Source organism: Trichomycterus rosablanca, chromosome 13 (assembly GCF_030014385.1).
Source record: "Trichomycterus rosablanca isolate fTriRos1 chromosome 13, fTriRos1.hap1, whole genome shotgun sequence".
NCBI lineage: Eukaryota > Metazoa > Chordata > Actinopteri > Siluriformes > Trichomycteridae > Trichomycterus > Trichomycterus rosablanca.
The window spans coordinates 20662755-20684918 of record NC_086000.1 but is presented as its reverse complement, the minus strand read 5'-3'; the positions used below and the strand labels follow the sequence as shown (position 1 = coordinate 20684918).

General features: G+C 38.3%; 1 protein-coding gene across 4 annotated transcripts in view; it reads right to left on the bottom strand.

The window, feature by feature from the left end:
• The window catches only part of LOC134325793 (neuronal PAS domain-containing protein 3), a 305263-nt gene extending 287130 nt beyond the window's left edge, over positions 1 to 18133 (bottom strand). For 2 of the 4 annotated variants that reach the window (XM_063008026.1, XM_063008028.1), the window contains exon 1: positions 17439 to 18133. In XM_063008026.1, coding sequence (XP_062864096.1) covers positions 17439 to 17581 — 143 coding nt within the window. In that variant the 5' untranslated portion in view covers positions 17582 to 18133. Of the gene's footprint in view, positions 1 to 15012; positions 15183 to 17438 lie in introns of those variants that run through there. The other 2 variants (XM_063008029.1, XM_063008030.1) reach the window with 2 other exon arrangements.
• Positions 18134 to 22164: the final 4031 nt, after the last annotated feature.

Genomic DNA, 22164 nt, shown 5'->3' with positions numbered 1-22164 from the left:
ACGGGGCCATGTATCGTGAGATTTTAAGCCAAAACCTCCTTCCATCAGTGAGAGCATTGAAGATGGAACGTGGCTGGGTCTTCCAGCATGACAATGATCCCAAACACAACGCTGGGGCAACAAAGGAGTGGCTCCGTAAAAAGCATTTCAAGGTCCTGGAGTGGCCTAGCCAGTCTCCAGACCTCAACCCCATAGAAAATTTGTGGAGGGAGTTGAAAGTCCGTGTTGCCCAGCGACAGCCCCAAAACATCACTGCTCTAGAGGAGATCTGCATGGAGGAATGGGCCAAAATACCAGCTACAGTGTGTGCAAACCTGGTGAAGACTTACAGGAAACGTTTGACCTCTGTCATTGCCAACAAAGGTTATGTTACAAAGTATTGAGTTGAACTTATGTTATTGACCAAATACTTATTTTCCACCATAATTTACAAATAAATTCTTTAAAAATCCTACAATGTGATTTCCTGGATTTTTTTTTCTCATTTTGTCTCTCATAGTTGAAGTGTACCTATGATGAAAATTACAGACCTCTCTCATCTTTCTAAGTAGGAGAACTTGCACAATCAGTGGCTGACTAAATACTTTTTGGCCCCACTGTAAGGTATACACTCTTTCACAGTACTGCACTGAAAAAGAGCCCATGACTAGCCAACAAGATGAACAAAAAAGTTCTAGTGGTCATAAAAGTTTTAAGCCCTCATAATGACATAATCACTGGCCTAAAAAGTACATTTTTCACAAAATGACAAAAAAAAAAAAATGTATTTGCAACCAACACACAGCACAGTATCACTCTGTATTTTAAATATTGAAGTATTCTCTATCTCAAGAATATTAAACACACAAACGGCTAATATTACTTTTGTCTTTAATGCTTCTTAAAATAAATGTAAACGTAATTTTTTGCTGTCAGACACGTTGTGTACATTAAAAAATATACGTTTTTAGAGAAGTGAGAAAAAAGCTGAAAGATAGAGCAATCAACCATTTAGTGATGCGCATTTGTGTTCCGCGATTAAAACATATCTGCCATGTTTGGGGGCACTTTGACTGACAGCACGACAGCCGTGTAGAAGATGCACTAAGAAAAAAAAATTTTAATCTGACCACTAATGTAACATCTGCATTTCACTTTGCTTACACGTTGCTGTTCATCAGCTCACAGCTTCAAACCATGGCTTCAGTTCTATTTCTCTCTTTCCCTCTCTTATCTCTCTGTATTTCCCCTAAGCTTCATCACCCCCCCACTTTCAAGTCATTCCCTATTTTTCCACTTAAAGACCCCTTGCTGTGTCTGTGTCCAAACCCTCAGCTCCCATTCCACTTACTCTTTCATGTGTTCTGTAGATCCAAGCACACTTCATGTCACATCCCTGTAATTACCAGTTTGTTTTACTAGAGTGCTGATGGGTGAATGCGTTTCATTTCAAAAGATAGTTGAACATGAACATGAAAATGACATGTAAACATTGAAATAAAAAAAAAAAACCATCCCATTATTGCTTTTGTTCCAAATCAATATCCTGGCTTTGTGGGTAAACCCAGGGAGCTTGGGATCAATTCAGTATGCCTGAACACATCACTAAGCTTTGACTGTGAGCCTGCCAGCTAGTCAGAAATGGAGCTCTGACCAAACAACACTCAAAGCATTCAGCTACAGCCAAGCAAAGAAGGGAGGGGAAAAAAGAGCGAAACAGAGAGCGAGAGATGGGTATCAACCACATAGCCTTATTGAACAAAAAGAGGGGGAAGGGGGTTCAGACTGATAGAAGCAGACAAGGCATGAGAAAAAGATTGCACAGCACAGGGTAAGTCAGGGAAAAAAAGCAAAACTACGATGGACTTCTAACAGGAATAAAGGGCTGATCAAATGGGACTTCCAGTGCACTATGCCGGCCCACAATGGCACATTAAGTGAATGAGTAGATTAGGAAATGTGTGCTGCCAATGCAAGCAGACAGACTGTCCTACTGTATGACAGGCCACACCCAGGGGCCCGAGCATCTCGGGAAGGTGGAGGAGCAATTCATTCTATATCTCCGCTCCCATCGCCCACATTCGTCTTGCTCAGACAACTTGCTCCAATCCATAAAACAGGCATTAATATGAAGCTATCACACGGCTAAGAATTTTCATTTTAACTGACAAGGTGCCCCATTCATCATAGCCTGAGTGTCTCAGAGCTCCCGCACTGCTGGAAAAAAGACTGAGTAAAGTGAAAAAGTAAAAAGATCCTAAAAGGAAAAGTGTTACCAAAGTACCTGTTATTGGCAATCTTCAAACATAACTTATTACAATACGTATTTACTATGAACAAAATAAGATGTCTCTACAGTCTATTGTCAATGTGTGGTATAAAAATGGCTTTTTTTGATGAAAGGGATATTATAGGCGAAGACTGAAATTTCCCTACATGATTAGAAATCACATGACCAGAAAACTCATATGTAACTACAACAGACCTATACATACAGTAAATATGAGTCAAGTTAAAGATCGGTGTTTCCAAAAAAATGACAACCAATTGTAAAAAGTAGTAGGAGATCTACAGACAAAATAAACAGATTATTTCTGGACCGCATCTAAAAATGTTCTGAAAGACACTAACAGTAATGTTTAAAATCAATGAACTTTTACTTTAGGACAGTAAATGAAACACACTTTATTTAATTCCACAAAAAAACTGCAACACAAAAAAAATCTAAACTAAAGGGTTGGCCACCATTGGATCTATTCAATAAAAATCAAGATATAACTGCACATAAATGACATATTTAGATTTTGTTGGCCTAAACAGCAAATACAAATCTTGTTATTTAGGTCTATTAAAATAAGAGCTGACAAATAGCGATTACACATTATTTGCAAATAAAGTAGCCTTATATCAATATTGTACATTTTGAGATTACATGTCCAATTCTTAGCACCACAAATGTAAACTGTGTGCATACAGAGGCATTCAATTCTGGTACTTTGCTCGTTGTTAGGATGGCACTCTTAATGATTTGTCTTTGATGATAGTGCTATCAGTGTTTTTTACAATAAAGGGAATAATTTACTGTTATGTATTATGAACCTTCCCATAAAAAATACACAATGATGGAAAGTACGCACCCTTAGGGGGAACCTCCCCCATCCACCCAATTTTACTACCATTTCTAAAAGTGTAAGACATAACTCATACAGACACGCTACATGTTTCAGACTTAGAGCTGAAAAACTTCCTCAATCTCTTTGTAATATTTTTGAAGGATTTAAATCAGAGTAAGGGACAATGTGGTCAGAGAAAACAAGTGAAACAAGTGAGCCAAAACAAAGCAAGAAAGAACAAAAGAAACAAAGTGATTTAAAAGTCTCCAAACGGTCTTGGCAGAGCATTAGCAGAGTACAGAGAGCTATAGAAAAGACCATTCCAATGAGCTTTAGAACTTTACAAAAATGTTCTGTCTCCATTTCTGCAATTTTGCTGGTTTAACCGTAAACAAGAAGAGAAAAATATCTTCTGACAGCATCGCCTTGATATGATAAACAGACTGGCTTTGAAGTGCAGTATCAGATTACACGTAACTAAAGTGAGATTTTTAAGATTATTCCTGTTATATTTAATGATGCAGTTTATCAAAAATAAACACACTAACATGAAAAACAATTTACAAATGCTATCAGAGTGAGAGAGAGAGCATTAACAGTTTTCCTCACACTAGTATAATGAATGGGGCATGGCTTTGGGTTACAGTATTACTCAAATATTTATGATGAATACACGGTTGCATGCCAACAGACTTGTAGGACTTCCTGTGGAATGTGTCTGAGCCAATGAATCTGGGTGCACAGTGTGTGCCAGCCTTCACAGTGCCCTCCTATTTTATTCTCTCTCTCTCACACACAAACACACACACACAAACAAACCCTCCTTCTCACACAGCAGATGCTGTGCTCATCTGGTGTGCTACACAGTAACTGTCAAAATATTGATGCACAGCGCCGTCACACACTGCTATCTTTTAACCCTTCACCACTTGGGCATTGTGTCAGCCTCATTCTTAACATTTAATTCCAATATGATAAGAATGTTTGTTGTAATTTTGCAGGAACTATATAGTATCTACTTTAATTATCACAACTGTGCACATTATAACACAATGGGCCAGCAAAACAGTAAAGCCACATTAAAAATAAAAATACAAGACTGCTTAAGTGGCCCAGTATTGTAATACGCTATCCCACCACTGCAGAGAACTTAAGCAAGTACAAATGACAGCTGTGCTACAGCCCAATATTTCATTAACCACTTTATCCTGTTTAGTCACAGCGGGTGCAAGATAAAAATACCATAGACAGGACAGGACGCCATTCCATCAAAGGGTTTAGGCCATAACCTCCCTCAGATTTAGCCAATCATGTCTGTGTAGGCACACACCTATAGCACAGCTGATATTCAAACCCAGAATAGATCATCACTCCACCCAAGCACAGCACTGTATTTATTATAAATAAATAACTAATTGTTTATTTATTTATTTATCAGGATTTTAATGTCATGTTTTACACACTTTGGTTACATTTATGACAGGAACCGTAGTTACTCATTACACAAGATTTATCAGTTCACAAGTTTAAAGTCAAACACAGTTATGGACAATTTTGTATCTCCAATTTACCTCACTTGAATGTCTTTGGACTGTGGGAGGAAACCGGAGCACCCGGAGGAAACCATCACAGAAAGGATCCAGACTGCCCCACCTGGGGATTGAACCCAGGACCTTCTTGTTGTGAGGCGACAGTGCTACCCACTGTTCAGTCACTTAAATAAACTATAGAAATGCATGTTAAAACATAACGATCACATTATCTCACACCCACCCAAAAAGGGATAAAAATAGAGAGAGAGAAAATGCTGCACTGTTACTGGTTAGCTCATAGTCTGTCTGGTGGTGATGCACTGAACTATGGTCAGTAATGACACCCAGTTAGGTGGGACCTTTTTCATTCGAATAAAAGGCTCTATAGAGATTTTTGAATCCTATTGCCTGTTGAATGGGCATGTCAGCACATCTGACACAGTTCAGCAAATAATCAGTACACACACAGTACCAGTGGCCTCCTCTCAGTCCAAAACACACACCATCTCTTCTTCTTTACCCCAAATATTCAGTCAGCCCACAAATGTATAAAGCAAGTGGAAAAGAGGGAATGATAACAGGCCTGTTCTCGACACTGTAATCTACTGAGGACTCAGCAAATAAGAAAGACAGAAAAGCATAAACATGCAATATGGATGACTAATACGGCTCTGAGTATTCATCCAATTTTAAAGTTAACTCTTTCAATTTAAAGGAATGTGTCAACAAAATTAGATGTCCAAATCTTATTTGTTTTTAGTTTTGCACCAAAGCTGAGACTAATATAGCTGTGATTGATGTCTATCTCACTGCAAGCTTTTCTGTAAATAGATGCTTAGGTTTTCAAAGATTGCCTTAAAATTGTATAGATCTCTTTTGTATATACATTTGTTGATTGCTTTATAAGCTACATTTACCTTACAAATAAAGTTTGTGAATAGAAAATGACACTGTAGCCCTTCTGTAGCTCTGTGGATTTCGTCACATTCTGTACCTCATTTATCCATTTAAAAGGATGCCTACAGAAGATGTTATTTGGGCGGTGGACTATTTTCAGCACTGCGATGACACCAACAGTCTAGTAACATGCTAGTGTGTTCTTCTGGTATAAGTGTAGCAGGTACAAAAGTGTTGCTGGGCTTTTTAAACACTTTGTCAATGCTGGGAGAGCAATAGTGCAGTGATCTAACCAAAAATACAACAGCAGCAGCATCCAATGAGTAGAAAGTGTCCACTGCTAATCTTCCTCTAGTCTTTTAACATACACTGTGCATGAAAAAACATTCTCTAGACTAGTCAGTGTCATTGCAGTGCTGAGAATGGTCCATCACCCAATCATCAGGTCTGTGGTGAGTGCCATGGGTTCTCTTTAGACTGAAAAACAGGGTAAAGGGGTGACAAAGCTTTTAGAGAAGAGATTAGCAAAAGTCAGTAATTGTATACCCACAAAGCTGCACAGTAGGTGTAGTTTATAAAATGATTAATAAATGTATGTACCAGACATGTGTACCTAATAAAGTGATTGGTGAACATAGACATTTTAAAGAAACAATAAAGTTAAATGTCATAACTGAGTAGCAAACGTTACTGACAATGCTGGCAAAGCCCTGCCTATCTAATAAACACATGAGAGAAGGTTAGCCAGTGATGAGAAACAGTGAGCGGACCACCTGCAGAGCAAACACAGGCTCTAAAATGTTGAGACATGAAGTGCTATAACACTGGAAAACAAAAACAGAAATGGCTTTATAGCCATAATTACCAAATAAAATTAAATATTTTATTCAACACCAGCAAATGAAAATGTGAAGTGTGGTCTCTTTCCAGCAATGCCCTCCCATCAATCATGAGTGAAGAGCATCAAAATGGCTCAAAAATCTAGGCCAAGCTTAGTCATTAAAACTTAGGCTGGTAATGCCATCATTTATACAAAAGTATATTAACATTAATAATGCAAATGTTTACCATGGAAATGTTTTTAATATTTAAAAATACATGATTCTTTTATTTCTGACAATTCCATTTAGGTTTTGAGTCAGGCAGTTGTCTGGTAGGCACCTGCTCTAATATGATTTTATTTATTTTTTCTTTTGTTACTGAAACTGGAGTTCAAAGCAGGTCAAAAGCAATGGGCAGACAAAATCTTTTTTTTTTTTTTTAGATGTCCTTTCATATTGCACATATTTTCATATTTGACATATTGCATGACATATGCATAAGTATAAACTCATGTCTAAACAACTTGGCATGAATGCATGAACATGCTACGTGAACAACAAACACATGCCTGTGCTACTTACACCGCATAAAGACATGTTCATACCACTTAGACATCAGAAACACACTTCCACGCTACATAAATAGCATATTGCATGTCCATGCTACCCTGATCTGATCTGACATGATTTGGGATGAATATACACAATACAGCTCTGATACAGATCCTTTGGATCAGATCATGACATTTACAACATACGGTAACACAATGATATTTATTAAATGGGCTTTGATCCTTATGTACCACTGTGATTTCTTATACCCCTGCCCATGTGTTGTCGGTCACTGGAATGGATTAAAGTAATTAAAGCAAAAACATAAACTGAATTGTTTTCCCTCACCACAGTTTATCTATAAATATTACAACAGGGCATTTCTACTTGAAAAATGATGGAGCTTGAATACAAACTGATCAACTTCAGTCAGCCAGAAAAAGTCTGCTTTTCAGCACTTTGAAACTGGGTTTATGCTTATATAGCAATAATGTGTTTTTCCCCTATTTGAACGTCTTTAGGATGTATTTAAATGAGAGATTTAGTTAATGAGTTTGGGCAAACTCTGGAACAGTCTTTTAAGCATTATCATTCTCATTAATTTTCAGAATTACCCACTGTGTTGTGATAGCTGTCATGGACTTTAGACTTCAATTAATTACATACTACATACGTATATATAATATACGTGTGTGTGTGTGTGTGTGTAAAAAAGTGTTCGGTCAGAAATAATTCTGTGAGATTGTGTGCGAGGCTGTGTGTGTGTATGTAAGTGTACTCTATTTCTGACTTCTGCAATTTTACAATACCCAAGGCTAAGCCATAAGACAAATATGAAAATACACAAAAACTGCCAATAGACATATTATCCAGAAAATTAATGGATTCACAAAATTTAGTCAGACGGGACAATGGCATTTACGACCAGAGTGTAGAACAAGTAGTCTACTTTTTACACAGTCCTGTGTTAGAAGCAGCTTATCATAAGTAACAACAATACTATATTAATTTAAAATAATAAAATGATCATTTATTGTATTACTGAAATAGTTTATCAAATTATATATTTAATGGGTAAACTTTTAAATGTTTTTTTCAATGTAGGTATTTTTATGTCTTTTCATGTGGACGTTGGGGCGATAAGTGCTTTATTACTGCTTAATCTGTCAGCTGTTCTTGTGCAGCAGGAACAATTAAACCTGGCTTCAGTGTGATTGAAACAGGCTTTGCTTTCAATTTGTTCCACTACACAGATCATGAAATTCACAATGTGGCCATCCTTATTGACCTACACTTTCAAACACACGGGGCTACAATACGATAAAAGGAATTAGGGAGAAGGGAGTCGCACAGCCATGAAATAACATTTGAAAAAAATTTGTGACCTCACAAAGGCTAGACTATTTCAAGTGCACTCTCTAGAAAGTTCCCTTCTATACAATGAAAAAAAAGATTTCTATATATTCATTATCTATGTGCGGCCAGAAAAATGGAAGACAGCAGTTGGGCAGAAAAAAAATTTGTAGTAAACAGGGTTTTTTCACCAAACCTTTTCAAACGTATACTTATAGATGAGTCTTTTTATCTGGGAGACAGTACAAGTTGAAATAAATCAGGTGTGCTGACATTTTTTAATATTCATTGCATATTTTCTGAATTAAAGATTATTAAATGTTGAAAATGCTTCAACATAAAATAATCACAATATGTCTACATGGACGTGAGAGAAACAACTGTGTGGGAAATTTTAATACATTTAATATCGATTCGAGGTTTAAATACATTAATACATTTCTATATTCTTTGACATTTTAGTATAAGTTGTTTAAGGTCATGCATTTGATCATTGTGTAAGTCTGTTAGTTCTGCTTTTGGAAACTTGTCAGCACATCCTGTACTGGGGCATTGTGTACGTGACAAGATGTAGGCCCAGTTGTCGCAACATAACGGTTTTTCTGCTCAACAACTTGGGTTAGCATTGGGCAGGGGTAGTAGAATCCCATCCACCCCCACCCCCATGGATTACATGGTCATACCTATCAATTTAAACATGATATGCAGGAGTGTTGTCCAGACTTTACATAGTACTGGAGTATAGTATGTTAGCATTTAAGCGTGTGTAATGCATAAATATATTGCTATACTGAAAGGTTATCATTAATGCCATTTTGTCTAATAGTAAAATAATAAAATGCTGACTTGGTGTTTGATTACAGTTTTACAGATCCAAACCACTGACACATTTTATGCTGTAGGCATGTATGTTGTCAGGTGGCAACACAGATCCATGACAAACTTAGCAAGTATCAAAACTACACATTAAAAAAAACTGTCATTTTCTTTAAGAACATCAGATTAGTAATTGTAATTCCGAGACAAAACATTCAAGTTCATTTAAGGATGATACTGACAAAACGGAATCAATCAAATGAGCAATTTCCAGGTACAAGAGACAGACAAGTGTTCCTAAGTTATGCTTGCAAGTTACAAAATAGCTCAGTGCACCAGTAAACATGGAACTCCCTTCACCGATGACGAAGACACTACATGGCCAAAAGTATTTAAACACCTGGCCATGAGCTTGCTGGACATTTTAAAAATAAATGCTGTTAAAACAGAGTGACCTCTATGTGATCTTGGCAGCTATAACAGCCACTTTTCTGAGAAGGCTTCTATTGGAATTCATGCCCATTCAGTTGAAAAAGCATTTGTATGGCTGGGCACTGATATTGGTCAAGAAAGAGGTTGATGTACCAGTTTATTCCAAAACTGTTCAATGGGGCTGAGTTCAGGGCTCTGTGCAGACCACTGAAGCTTCTTTAAACCAAACTTTTCTTCATGTCTTGTTAGACTTTGCTATGTGCACATTGGCACAGTCAAGCTGGAACAGAAAACCTGTACCTTAAACTGTTGCTGCAAAGTTAGAAGCATATAATTTCCTTTATATAATGGATTTATTACACCTGTTAGCAATTGTTGTGGCTAAAACACAAAGTCAAAAATGAAAAAAGATGTACCAATACTTTTGTCCATATTATGTACATGCTAACAGTTTGTGCTATATGAATTTGATGTATTGAATGGCATACCTCAGCTTTGCCTTTTGTGTGTGTTTTCGTCACACATCGTACAAAAAAAGGTACGACCTCTGGAATAAGCCATTAATTAAAGCTCCAATATTATAAATAAATGAGAAATGTAACATGTACTTAGAACTTTTTTATTTGCCAATTTAAAGCATTTTAAATATTTTTTAAATACATGTTTAAAATTTCTTTAAGCCTATTAAAAGAATTATTAAGTTCCTGAATGTGTTTATTTTAGCCCCTGGCTATTTTGACACATCAAGCAATTTGACCTTTCCAGCAGTGTGCTGCAAAAGCCTGGCTAAAAATGCCTTTATACTTTGTTAGATGAAGGAGGCACCATCACTCCATCAATTACAAGTAACATGTGACATTATGTTACTGAAAGAATAGTCCAGCTGCATGGGCCTTAGGAGGTCAGTGCTGATGCAGGAGCAGCCACACAGTCAAGAAATGAACAAAGCTTCCTCCAAAAGTGTGGCTTTTTAAAAGTGCACATTGCTATAACCATGGGAAAAGGCAGCACAGAGCCAACAAATAAAGCCAAGCACGGGTGGCCTTCGAATTACGCAATGCCTGAGGAATGTGTGTCAGAAAAGATCAACACGCTGCAGTTCCTTGGTGAGCCGAAGCCGGCTTTGATTCCTTTTCCAGCCAAATCACTGCTACAGCATTTGGTTATTAAAGTGACAGGTGGGCTTCCATGCATATGCACCGTTCAATCCATTTACACAGTTCGAGCGGAGGGTGTCATTGGGAGGCATCGGCGCGGTCTGTGGAGAGTTAATCGGGCCATGTCCTACCTCCTGCTCAGCATAAGCGGAATAATCAATTGCAATTTCACAAGCAGAACCTTGGCATGTCTGTGAGGGTCGGGCAGGTGTGTATGGTCAGATTGCAGTGTGATAACGTGGTGCTGCTGTGTTTGGGATTTATTTGGACTTTTATGAAATTAATGCCCTGTTGCACTGACCTCTTGCAAAATGCAGCAACACTAACTCGTTACAGGACAGTTTGTTTTTTGAACCTTGGACTGTAGTGCCATGTAGCACATAAAAATATGATAGTCAATCATACACATGTATTTTGTACATGGCTCTATTGGCAACCAAAAGTAAATTCAAAGTTTAAAAAGTGCAATTCATTTCAAAATTAACTATTATAAGATTGGTAAATTGGGGATGTACTGTACATGGTCAGCAACAATATTTACAGGCTGTGGCATTTTAAAAATGCTTGACTAATTAATAAATATGGTATCATGTTATTTGGTACGCAGTATAAGACGAGCACTTTTCTCCCTCCATTGTAGCTGCAGAAAGAAAGAAACAGTCAACAGCATTATAAGGCCTGATTACCACCTTAAAATGCTGGTGCTCTGTCTGATTTTTAAAATCTAGGAACAGCCTAGGTGCACAGAGGCACAGCTGGAAGAGAGCTCGCTACACAGCGAAATGTGGCAACTACATATTAAAGCACATGGTTTTCATTATATACTTTACATTATAAATGTAAATATATTTATAATGTACTTTATACTTTATAACTATATAAAGTATAAACATTAACGTCTAAACATCTCCGCTTACGCTTAATCTAAAGCAGGTAAATGTGTGTACACTTTTCACTGAACTGCTCCAGTGTTGCATAATCATATTTGTCAGTTCCAAAAGAAACTGGTGTGTACAGACTTGGCTAGAGGGCCACGCTGCTAGCTCTGAGGCTGCACGTCTAAACCAGGTGAAAAGGAAGTCAATAAGCAGAACATCTGTCTTTTGAGCTTGCTGCTAGATGAAAATCTTGCTTCTACCACAGACAACAAATGCGTAGGTGGACAGCTTGATTTTAAGTTACCTCTGAACCACAATAAAACCTGGAAGCCCATCCTTAACCCTCTGCCACAAGAGCTACTCTGATCATTCACTACAGTCAAAAAAAAAGTCTAAAAAGATTTCAGACATATTTATGTTCAAAACTAATAGATTAGCACTTGATGTGGGATCTAGGAACATTTGACATGTATGTACACAATAGATAATATGAATAAATATCGTCTATGACTGAAACCTGAACAGAAGTAAATGTATAATACAAGATTACAAATAGAAACAACAAATAAAATCGAATTATTCTATTCACGTGTGTCATTCTTCATGCTAACGCTGCTGATTCTTCTTCCACTGATAACATGGATACAAGCATGAAGGGAGTCTGCTCCATGTGAAACCAAAGGTATGGCAAAACGAAAAATCCCCCGTCTAACTGACTGGGGTGTGTATCACAAAGGCAACAATAAAGCAAGGCACAGCTTGAAGTGTGCGGTAGCGCAGCATGCTCCATGCCTGCACTATTACCTTTGCAGGCTACATCTTCTTTATGTCTGCCTCTCTACGCTGACCTTCAGAGCAACGCCAGTGGGTGGAGAAGAGAGACAGAAACGCTGTAATCACTGCACCACGCGATGCACAACCAGCCACAGATGGGGCTGGAAATCCCTCATAATTGTGATAAATATGCATCGGAATGGCATTCTTGCTGCCAGACTATACTGCACTCAGTGCCGTTTGATCACTGCAAAACTGAGCATTTGTTGTTCACCAAAGTAGTCTGTCTTGCTGTACAGCATGAACAAAATGCTGCTGCTTTGTTAATAAACATTTTAGCTGTAGGTCACAAACAATATTTGGATAAACATTTTGCCTAAAAGATAACAGCAAATATATAATGCATTGCCTTATATATGCATTTAAACATTTTAAAATCAATCTAAAATATTTTCAAATCTAAAAAAGATTTTTAAACAAAATTCAACATGTAAAACACCACAGAACAAAACTTACAAAATACCTGTTGATGTACATGTGCATTTTGACTATTAACGAATATACAGAATACACAGAAATGGTGAATATACAGAAATGGTGAATATACAGAAATTCTGCTACTCATCAATTCATTGATCAAGCATTTGCACCACTGCTTTGCACCAACCTTCCAAGTTCTCTGTCATTCTTTTCCACAACTCTACCAACACAATAGGAAAAGCAGCACTGGTGAGAGAGAGGTGTGTTCCTTGACACAAAGCAAACCTTGTGTTACTGCTGCATTTGAAGTCATGCTAAACAATTCCTCTCTAAAAAACATTCTATCTTTCCGTGACTGAGAAAACAACTCTTACATCCAGCCAATATTCCATCAGACATCTGAATAAGTAAGCCCCACAGTCACTAATAGGCAATACATAAAACACCTTAAATCAGAAACGGTATTTGCTTCGGTTCTCCAGAGAAGCCACACAGCAAATCAATGTGTGATTTAACCCCATTTGAATGTCAACAGGAGAGAGGTGATAACAGAGCGCTCATGCACATACTATGAAGTTTCACCCCTCAAAATTAATTCCATCTTTAAGATTCCAATCTCTGCGATATGCTCAAAATGACATAAAAATGTGCCTCTGCCACTAAGATGACTGCTGACTGCTTTAGCGTAAACATTTTAGCTGCTGTGATAGGGGATGCAATGCTGAAGCTTTGGGGGTTAACTGGATTTTGGTAGTCTTTTAATTATAAATTTCATTAGAAATAGTAGATTCTATAAGTTAGGCCTTTAATAAACCAAAAACACTACACACAATTTACCAAAATAATTGATTTATGCTGACACTGTATATTTAAATGTGGGATTTTAAACAGAAACCACTAATATTAAAACTGATCTGACATGCATATAAAGCATTTAATGAAATTAAGACACGCAAGATACAAAAACAATAAAACACATTTTTAGACTTGAATTAGTTTAACAATACCACTTTGACAAACATTTTTGTTCATTTCACAATAAATTGGTGATTTAATCCTTTTTAATTCCTGCGGATTGGCAGATTACCTGGCAATAGACAGGAGTGTGAGAAACGTTTCCTATAAATAAGAAACTTGCACAACACAACCAAACACAGGCCTGTCAAACTCATGGTCACAATATCAAATCAAATGTTCATACAATAACTTGCTCTAAGATCCAACTAACAAAGAGTAAAGCCCGTCGCAGCAGACAATGAGGCATTTTCAAAAATTAAACAAGCAATAAAAAACATCTGCTTATAAATAAGAAAAACATGTTTTTAAATTTAATAATAAATATGTTTTTAAATCCTAGGCTGTTACAGCTGAAATACCAGTAATCCTCACTATGGCATTGTACATAGTGGCAGGTTACTCTGCAGAAGGACTTTTAAGTGAGAGAAAGTGAGATCGTCATTGACTAAAAACTGGAATTATAAAACAAGCACTGACTTTTGTTTTTAACAGTAACCTCTGAACAAATCCTAGGCTATGCCATGTAGTTAGGTGAGAGTAGGAAAACCTGATTTCTTCCAAATGTGCCAACTATAAGAGATGACTAAAATAAATCAGCAATGAATTAACATGGTGCTTAGAAATGACACAACTGCAACAAAACACAAGCCTTAAAGAATTAAACAAGCTTATGTTTAATAGATTCACATTATATTTCTGGATAAACCCCACATTTCATTCTATCCAGCCTGTCATGCATAGTGACACATTCATTACCTGGCGGGGGGACTTGAGGAATCCATGCGCTACATTCAAAGTTCCTGAACAGCTTCCTGCTGCTTTATGCAAATTTATCAGCGTTTTTAACGTCCCACTTCACTCAAGTCATGCACAGCCTGGCCTAGCACTCCGACAAACATCGGCTCTCAAACCCAGCAGCAATCTCAACAATGCACGCAACACATTCCTGCACCGCCAAGCGTAAACAACGACAAAGCGGAGGCGACACTGGCCATCGTGTACCGAGCGCGCTCGTCTTCCTCCAGCTGCGTCCATCCACCCCGCGCCTCCTCCTGTATATGAAATACCTGTTACCCGAGCATCAACCTGCTTTCATCCTCAAAGCCACTACTGCCGCGGATAAAGTCACGCCCGAAAACTTCTGACATCTCAATCACAAAATGCAAAGCATATCAAAAGCGACGCGCTACAACAAACCGAGCTGCCTTTACCGTTCTCTTCTTGAAGGGTCTTGCTGCACGCCAGGCTTGGTGGGCGCCATCTTCCCGCAATTATTTGATTTCTGACTTTCTTCGTCTTCACGCCGATTCAGACATTAAGCCGAGGAGACTGGATGCACGCCGTGGTGTGTTTAAACAGCGGCATGGCGCTGCACAGGACCGTTCGTACCCTCCTACCTCCGTACGCGAGCGTTTAGGATGGACGGAGCACAGGCATGCCGGGAGCTGAAGCGGGAAGCCTGGACGCGCCTGAATTGAGCGGCTGGTGCTGAAACAGCGCACGAATACGCTAAGCGAACGCGGCTGTCACATGGTGAGCTCTCCCCGGAGCTGAGAGTCCTCTCCGGTACTGCCTGAAGCCATGTTTCCCTGTCCGTTTAGCTGCATTTTCCCACCTTTTCCTTCCTGCTTCTCTCAGTGTGCAGCAGCGTTTCTCTCCTACCAGCGCAACAACGCCACTCAGTTGTAGTTGGAAACAGTTTCGCTTGCTTAAATTTACAGGTTGTTCTAACGCGCTATTGAGAGAATAATAGGCGCTCTTTAACTGAAAAGTCACAAGAACTCTTGTTTTTTCTATTCTCAATCAGGCTTATTTATTTTGCACACATTTGCATTTGGTTGTAAAATAGCACTTTATATTTGCAATGTATTACAATAAGTATAATAAATTATTTTAAATAACCTACAGCAAATACTGCACATACAGGTCCACATGCCCGGAAAGAGGATTAATTGAATCTAGCAACACATTATTTCCACATAAATACAATATATTACTTTTAGAGTATTTGTTTTAATCCCTTTACTTTTGTCAACTACTGCATTTTTAATCTGTGCTGTCTATAAAAGAAAATGTATTTGCTTTGTAGTGATGTATATTGTACAGTACAAACTGTGTAAATTACAATGTGTCATCTTCAAAGATTTAAAAGTGGAGAGAGAGAGGGAAAAAAAAAAAAAAAAAAAAAAAAAAAAAAAACATTATCTCTTGCTTTTTCAGTGTTGACTTTTACACTAAATCACTGGACTAATTTACCTGGCCACCCTGGTTTACAAGGACTGCTGGAAACCCACTTCAGCACCCAAACTTCTGCTGTGTAATTACCAAAGAAACATGTAAAATATATCATCACTTGTCAGAGACACCTGGTCAATGGTCAAAGATAATGCTACGTATATTTCAAGTTTGCCAACATCTAGATACAGCTGGTTGTGTTTATCACTGCATTACAGGATTTCACAATATTCAAATCAGTGCATTCCAGTCTTGAACAACACACTGCACTTTTTAGGACTTTTTAGTGGTCAATACACAGACTTAAATGTACATGTTCATAGGTGGTCAGTTACATAACTGAACAGTGTAAATGCACACTTCACAAGGTTTAACAATTTCTGACTACATATGTTAACTGAGCCTACTACATTGCATGGTAATCTTAATGCCATTTACATTAGCAGTAGTCACTTCTTTAAAGCCTGATAATACTGAGGAATATAATATAACTAAGAATATAATATTGACAGTCTAATTTTACCCTAATAGTAAGCTTGCCCTACGGAGTGCTTAAGAAAGCATTGTACAAAAAGTTACATAAACAGCATAAAAATTAGTCTTTGGCTTTAGATCTATAATTATAGTCTATAGGTTGCAAGCAATGCGACAATAAAGTAATAAGATGGGCATAAAAATGTAATGGTACATTAACAAACTAACACTTTTTACATTTAAGTAGATTGTTCTGTTGCTTTTATAGTAAATCAAGTGAATACCCATGCCAATCTCTGTTCACATATTTTTTTCCTAACCAAAACAGCAATCAGTTAAGCTGATTTTCTATGAATTGTCTACTTTTGGTGTGTAAAATGTGTAGTTGTGTTTCCTTACTTTTTTTAAAAACCTTTAAGAGAACTGAAAGCAAACAACTGTACTTCACATCAGCTTCATGTAACTAACTACTAAAAGTTTCCCAAACTTTATTATCCTTCTAGCAAAATATAAAAGACCTTGCATAGTGGACTATAAAGTCTGACACATTTATTTGTACCTAAACGCTTAGATAGTCTCAAATGTACAATGACAGGGAAAATCCCGACTGACTAGATAAAATGTAATATAAAATATTATGTGCAACTTTTCATTTGAGTAAACTGATAAATACACTTGCAGCAGGATAGTAAGAATTATTAGGTGCAAAGTGTGTTGCATTAGATCACACTTGATAAATTACCTTAAAGCAATTCTTCTATTTCCTATTAAAAGAAACAGACCACATAACGACGTGCATATTTTGGTTATGAAAACAAACGCATATATGTGAGCTAAACCTAAATTCACGCACATAGGCAAAACGTGTGTAAATGTGTACTGGAATTGAGTGAGGCAGCATTTGCCGGTGTTTAGTGAATGAACATACCTCTGTTGGTAAGTGGTCAAGCCCTGGACGTTCTGCGGGTTGCCGTTGGTGGCTCCCGGGACTCGTGCTGCCGGCATCCCGGTGCCTCCTGTCCCCGCCGCCGCCGTGACCTGCACGCTGAAGTCCGGGAAGATCCTGATCATCCCAGCGCCGAGCAGCAGACCTCCGAGCCACTCCGACCGTGAAAGAGTGTGTGTAAGAGCAAGCTTCCTTCCGACCGAGCCAGTCACAGCGCAATCCCATTAGTGACAACGAGGAGCTGCTGAGGCATTCTTGCGCTTTCTGCTCTGGGAGGAGGAGATGCTGGTGCTTTTTAGGCTGCCAGTGCCATTCATGGGATGCTGAGCGGGAGCGCGCCGGATACGCGTGCAGGAGTTTCAACTACACTGGACGCTCCAAGTATTATTTAGATATGGAGCTGTAGGGTTAAAGTCTGAGCATTTAACAGGGGTTGTAAAAAGCCGCTGAATGCTCAATTCTGTCTAATTCTAAAGTGCATGAAACGAATCTTAACACCAAACAAGGGATACCTAGTAAATGTTGGTCTATTTTGGTCTAAAACGTGTACCAGAATAACCAGGTAAATACCAGAGAAATAAAGAGGGGGGTCCGACAAGAGAAAACAAGTAGAAAACAAAGAAGAGTGGAAAAAGCCTTACATTAGACGGTCAGAAGCCTTTAACACCCCACACATTACTGTAAATTAAAGCATAAGTCAAAAGTAAAGCTAGGTTAGGACACAAAATGTCCTAGAGCGTCTTTCTGTTTAAGGGTGCCATTAAAATGCATTGCACCGTTTATCCAGAAAACATAAAAACAATGAAGCCTACATAAAACTAACCGACTTTTAGCTTATTTGACATAAGAACAGACTGTAAACGATTAATACGAGCCAGGACGCGACGTAAAGTCCAACAAAACGTCGATGACGTTACAGGACTAGCCTCCTCAGAGTCGGCGTGCTAGTGTTTTCAATTTTCAAACTCAACTCGGCTTTTTTCTCTCCTTAAGTCAGTACGCGACGCTACCAGTATGTTAGTTGTCTAAGTATTTCGTTTAAACTTTCATTTAGCGGTTTCTTTACCAAAAATACGTGTTTGTATTTGTATATTGTCTCCCTAAAGGTGCTGTTGTTGTGTGAGATCCAAAGCGCGTGGGAAGCGGATGCACTCGGCCTTAGCCGCCGCTGATTAACTGCGCCGCGCGAGAGCGCAGGGAGCGCGCACTGGCCCTCAGCAGCCAATCAAATACAAGCACAGGAGCGCGCAATGAACGCTGCGTCAGTAACCCTTTAAAAACCCAAGCCGTGGCTACTAATGTTTAATACAGTACTAGAAACACATTAAAATACATTTGAAACACACAATGGACTGGGTGTCAAACCCTCACAGGACAACATTTACTTAATCAAACTGTTCTCTAGATTTACCAAGGATTTACATCTTCAGCATTTAGCAGACGCTTTTATCCAAAGCGACTTACAGTACTGTGACTGCATACAATCTAAGCAATTAAGGGGTTGCTCAATGGCCCAACAGTGGCAATTTGTCAGTGGTGAGGCTTGAACCGACAACCTTCTGATTACTGGACCAGTACCTTAACCACTAGGCTACACCTGCTACACCACCTGAGGATGAATCCCTGTTGAGTTTGGTTCCTCTTATGATTTCTACTTGTTTTGAATTATCACTGTAGCTCTAAGATTGCTTATCAGAAGGTTTATAGATCAAAAATTTGCTTTATATTTATATATTAGGATTTTAACGTAATGTTTTACACACATGGTAGTTACTCGTTACATAAGATTGACCAGTTCACAAGTTTAATGTCAAACACAGTCATGGACAATTTAGTATCTCCAATTCACCTCACTTGCCTGCCTTTGGACTATGGGAGGAAACTGGAGTTCCAAGGGAAAACCCATGCAGACACAGGGAGGACATGCAAACTCCAAGGACCCAGACCACCCCACCCGGGGATTGAACCCAGGACCTTCTTGCTGTCAGGCGACAGTGCTACCCACTGAGCCACTGTGCCACCCATATATTTATCTTTGCTTTGAGACAAAAAGTTATACAAATAAATTACACAATTCACTGCTACAGTGACCAGAGGCAAGGACTGAACCAAAGTTCCCATGACCCATATCACTGTATAGCACTCGCTCAGCCAACTGTGGCACAATGCCATAATAAGCAGTGCCAAATACATATTTTGGAGTGGTCATTTTTTTGATTCATCTTCTGCAACTTTTTATCATGGTCACAGTCATGGGAAATCCATAGCCTGTCCCAAAAACACTAATTACAATATGGGAATACAGCTCGGTTATGGAAGCACATACTTATTCATTCATACTTAGTCAACGAGTTACCTGAGCTCATAATAAAGGACGTTGAAGCTGTGAGTGGCACCAACAAAGCAGTAGTAGCTCAGTGGTTAAGGTACTGGATTAGAATCATAAGGGTGCTGGTTCAATTCCCACTATCACCAAGTTGCTACTGTTAGACCCCAGAGCAAAGCTTTAAACAGCCATAACTGTAAGTTGTTTCAGATAACAGTGTGTGCTAAATGCTAAAAATGTACCTATTCATTAGGATTTTAATATAATGTTTTACCCTTTAGTTACATTAATGACAGGACAGTAACAGGTTACACAGGATTCATCAGTTCAAGTTCAATGTCCTGGAAAGGCAATTTTGTTTGATCGTGTCTGAGTAGGGGAATATTTGCATATTTGCCTAACACGTCCCCTCCTACGTGTTCCAGTTTCCTCCTTCCAGTTTCGTGCACGGAGAGTCGCACACTATTCTCTGCGTTTCTTCTTACAGAAGGCACCTTGGGCTGCTAACCAAGGTCCTTACACGGCATCGGGGGTGCCCAGATGATTGGTAGCAGAAGAGAGATTCAAACTCGAGTTCAGAATCCCAGCACTGGTGTGCTAGCGGAATATCCCACTGTGCCACCTGGGAGCTATCAATGGTAACATTTACTTTGTAACAATTGTGCTTGTTGTAGTCAGTGATATATTAGATGTTGGGCTGATGGTAGTTACTCTGATAAGGACCAAATCATTATGGGCTGAATACTGGGTCGAAAGTACTTCAAAAGCAGCAAATGATCCTCACAAGCATAAGTAATAAATTATTCCCCCTAGATCATCGTGCCAGGTAGGTGTGTGTTCTTTACCCTGGAAAGGATAAATTGGATTAATTGAGGCATAGTGGCATGGCAGGTAGTGTGGGTGCCAGCAGCATCAGGGTCTGTTAGAACCTTTTCTTTCTCTCTCTGTGTCTGTGCAGGTTTCCTTTGGGTGCTCTGGTTTCTTCCGACTGTGCCAGCTATGAAAGATAAATTGATTTAGTTAAATGAATATGACTGAATTAATAAGATTTTTCAAAGATATGTTATATTGGAACATTATTATTTAAACATGTCTGCTTTTAAGTAATATACTTCAGGGCGGCACGGTGGCTTAGTGGGTAGCACTGTCGCCTCACAGCAAGAAGGTCCTGGGTTCCTGGGTGGGGCGGCCCGGGTCCTTTCTGTGTGGAGTTTGCATGTTCTCCCCATGTCTGCGTGGGTTTACTCCGGGTGCTCCGGTTTCCTCCCACAGTCCAAAGACATGCAGGTGAGGTGAATTGAAGATACTAAATTGCCCATGACTGTGCTTGATATAAACTTGTGAATTGATGAACCTTGTGTGATGAATAACTACCGTTCCTGTCATGAATGTAGCCAAAAGTGTAAAAACATGACGTTAAAATCCTAATAAACAAGTAATATACTTCTAGTCCATATTTCTAATTTATATTTATTCCAATAATGTATTTAAACTTTACATATAAATCATTATAAATTCATAAGCATAAACACATGTTTAAAAGAACTGAAAGGGAAAGATATTTAGACCACAAATGATTAACATTACTGCTTTATATAAAAGCCATTGTTGCTAATTACAGCTTCAGGATTTCTACAGTAAGAAATAATAGGCTGTTTGCATCATTGTGATTTAATTTTTACCCAGTGCTTTTGGGGGGATCTATATTATATTCCCATGACGCTATAAAACTCATGATAAGGTCCACATACTTTTGACATATAGCATATAAAAACTGTACCCCAAAATAAATACAGACATACATACTGTAAGGTTTTTCTTTGGTAAATCTAATATCAATAGGCACAAAATTAAACAGTTTTTTATCACTACATTTGCATATCAATTACAATACTAATGATTTCAATTAATGATTGAGGCATTGTTTATAAAGAAATGATTAGAAAATGCCACAATGACTTCTAGGTCCTTGAACTGTCACTGTTCTAACCGTGATTGAGTGTTAACCAATAAAATATCCTGAAATGCAAATATAGACTTAATGCTCATGCGTCTTCTACTGTAGTGCTCTTGTCTTTTGTCTTTTGGTCCTGTCACAGCAAAGATATCAACATACATTTTGATGTGTTTTTATCAAATCTTTACAGCTGTATTATAGTCTCAATATGAATATGTACAATAGGAGATTTTTACACGACAGCCAGATTTATGTTTGTCAGCTGGCATATTTAAGTTATCTTGGCCAGCCAGATAACTCCTTAAATTGTTTAGGCGAGCAAAAGCAAAAAAAAAAATTAAAGATAATAAGTCTCAATGATGAAGATGCTTGTACTCACTGCACCGTGGCACAATTTACAGGAAAAACAATTTACTTTCTATCGC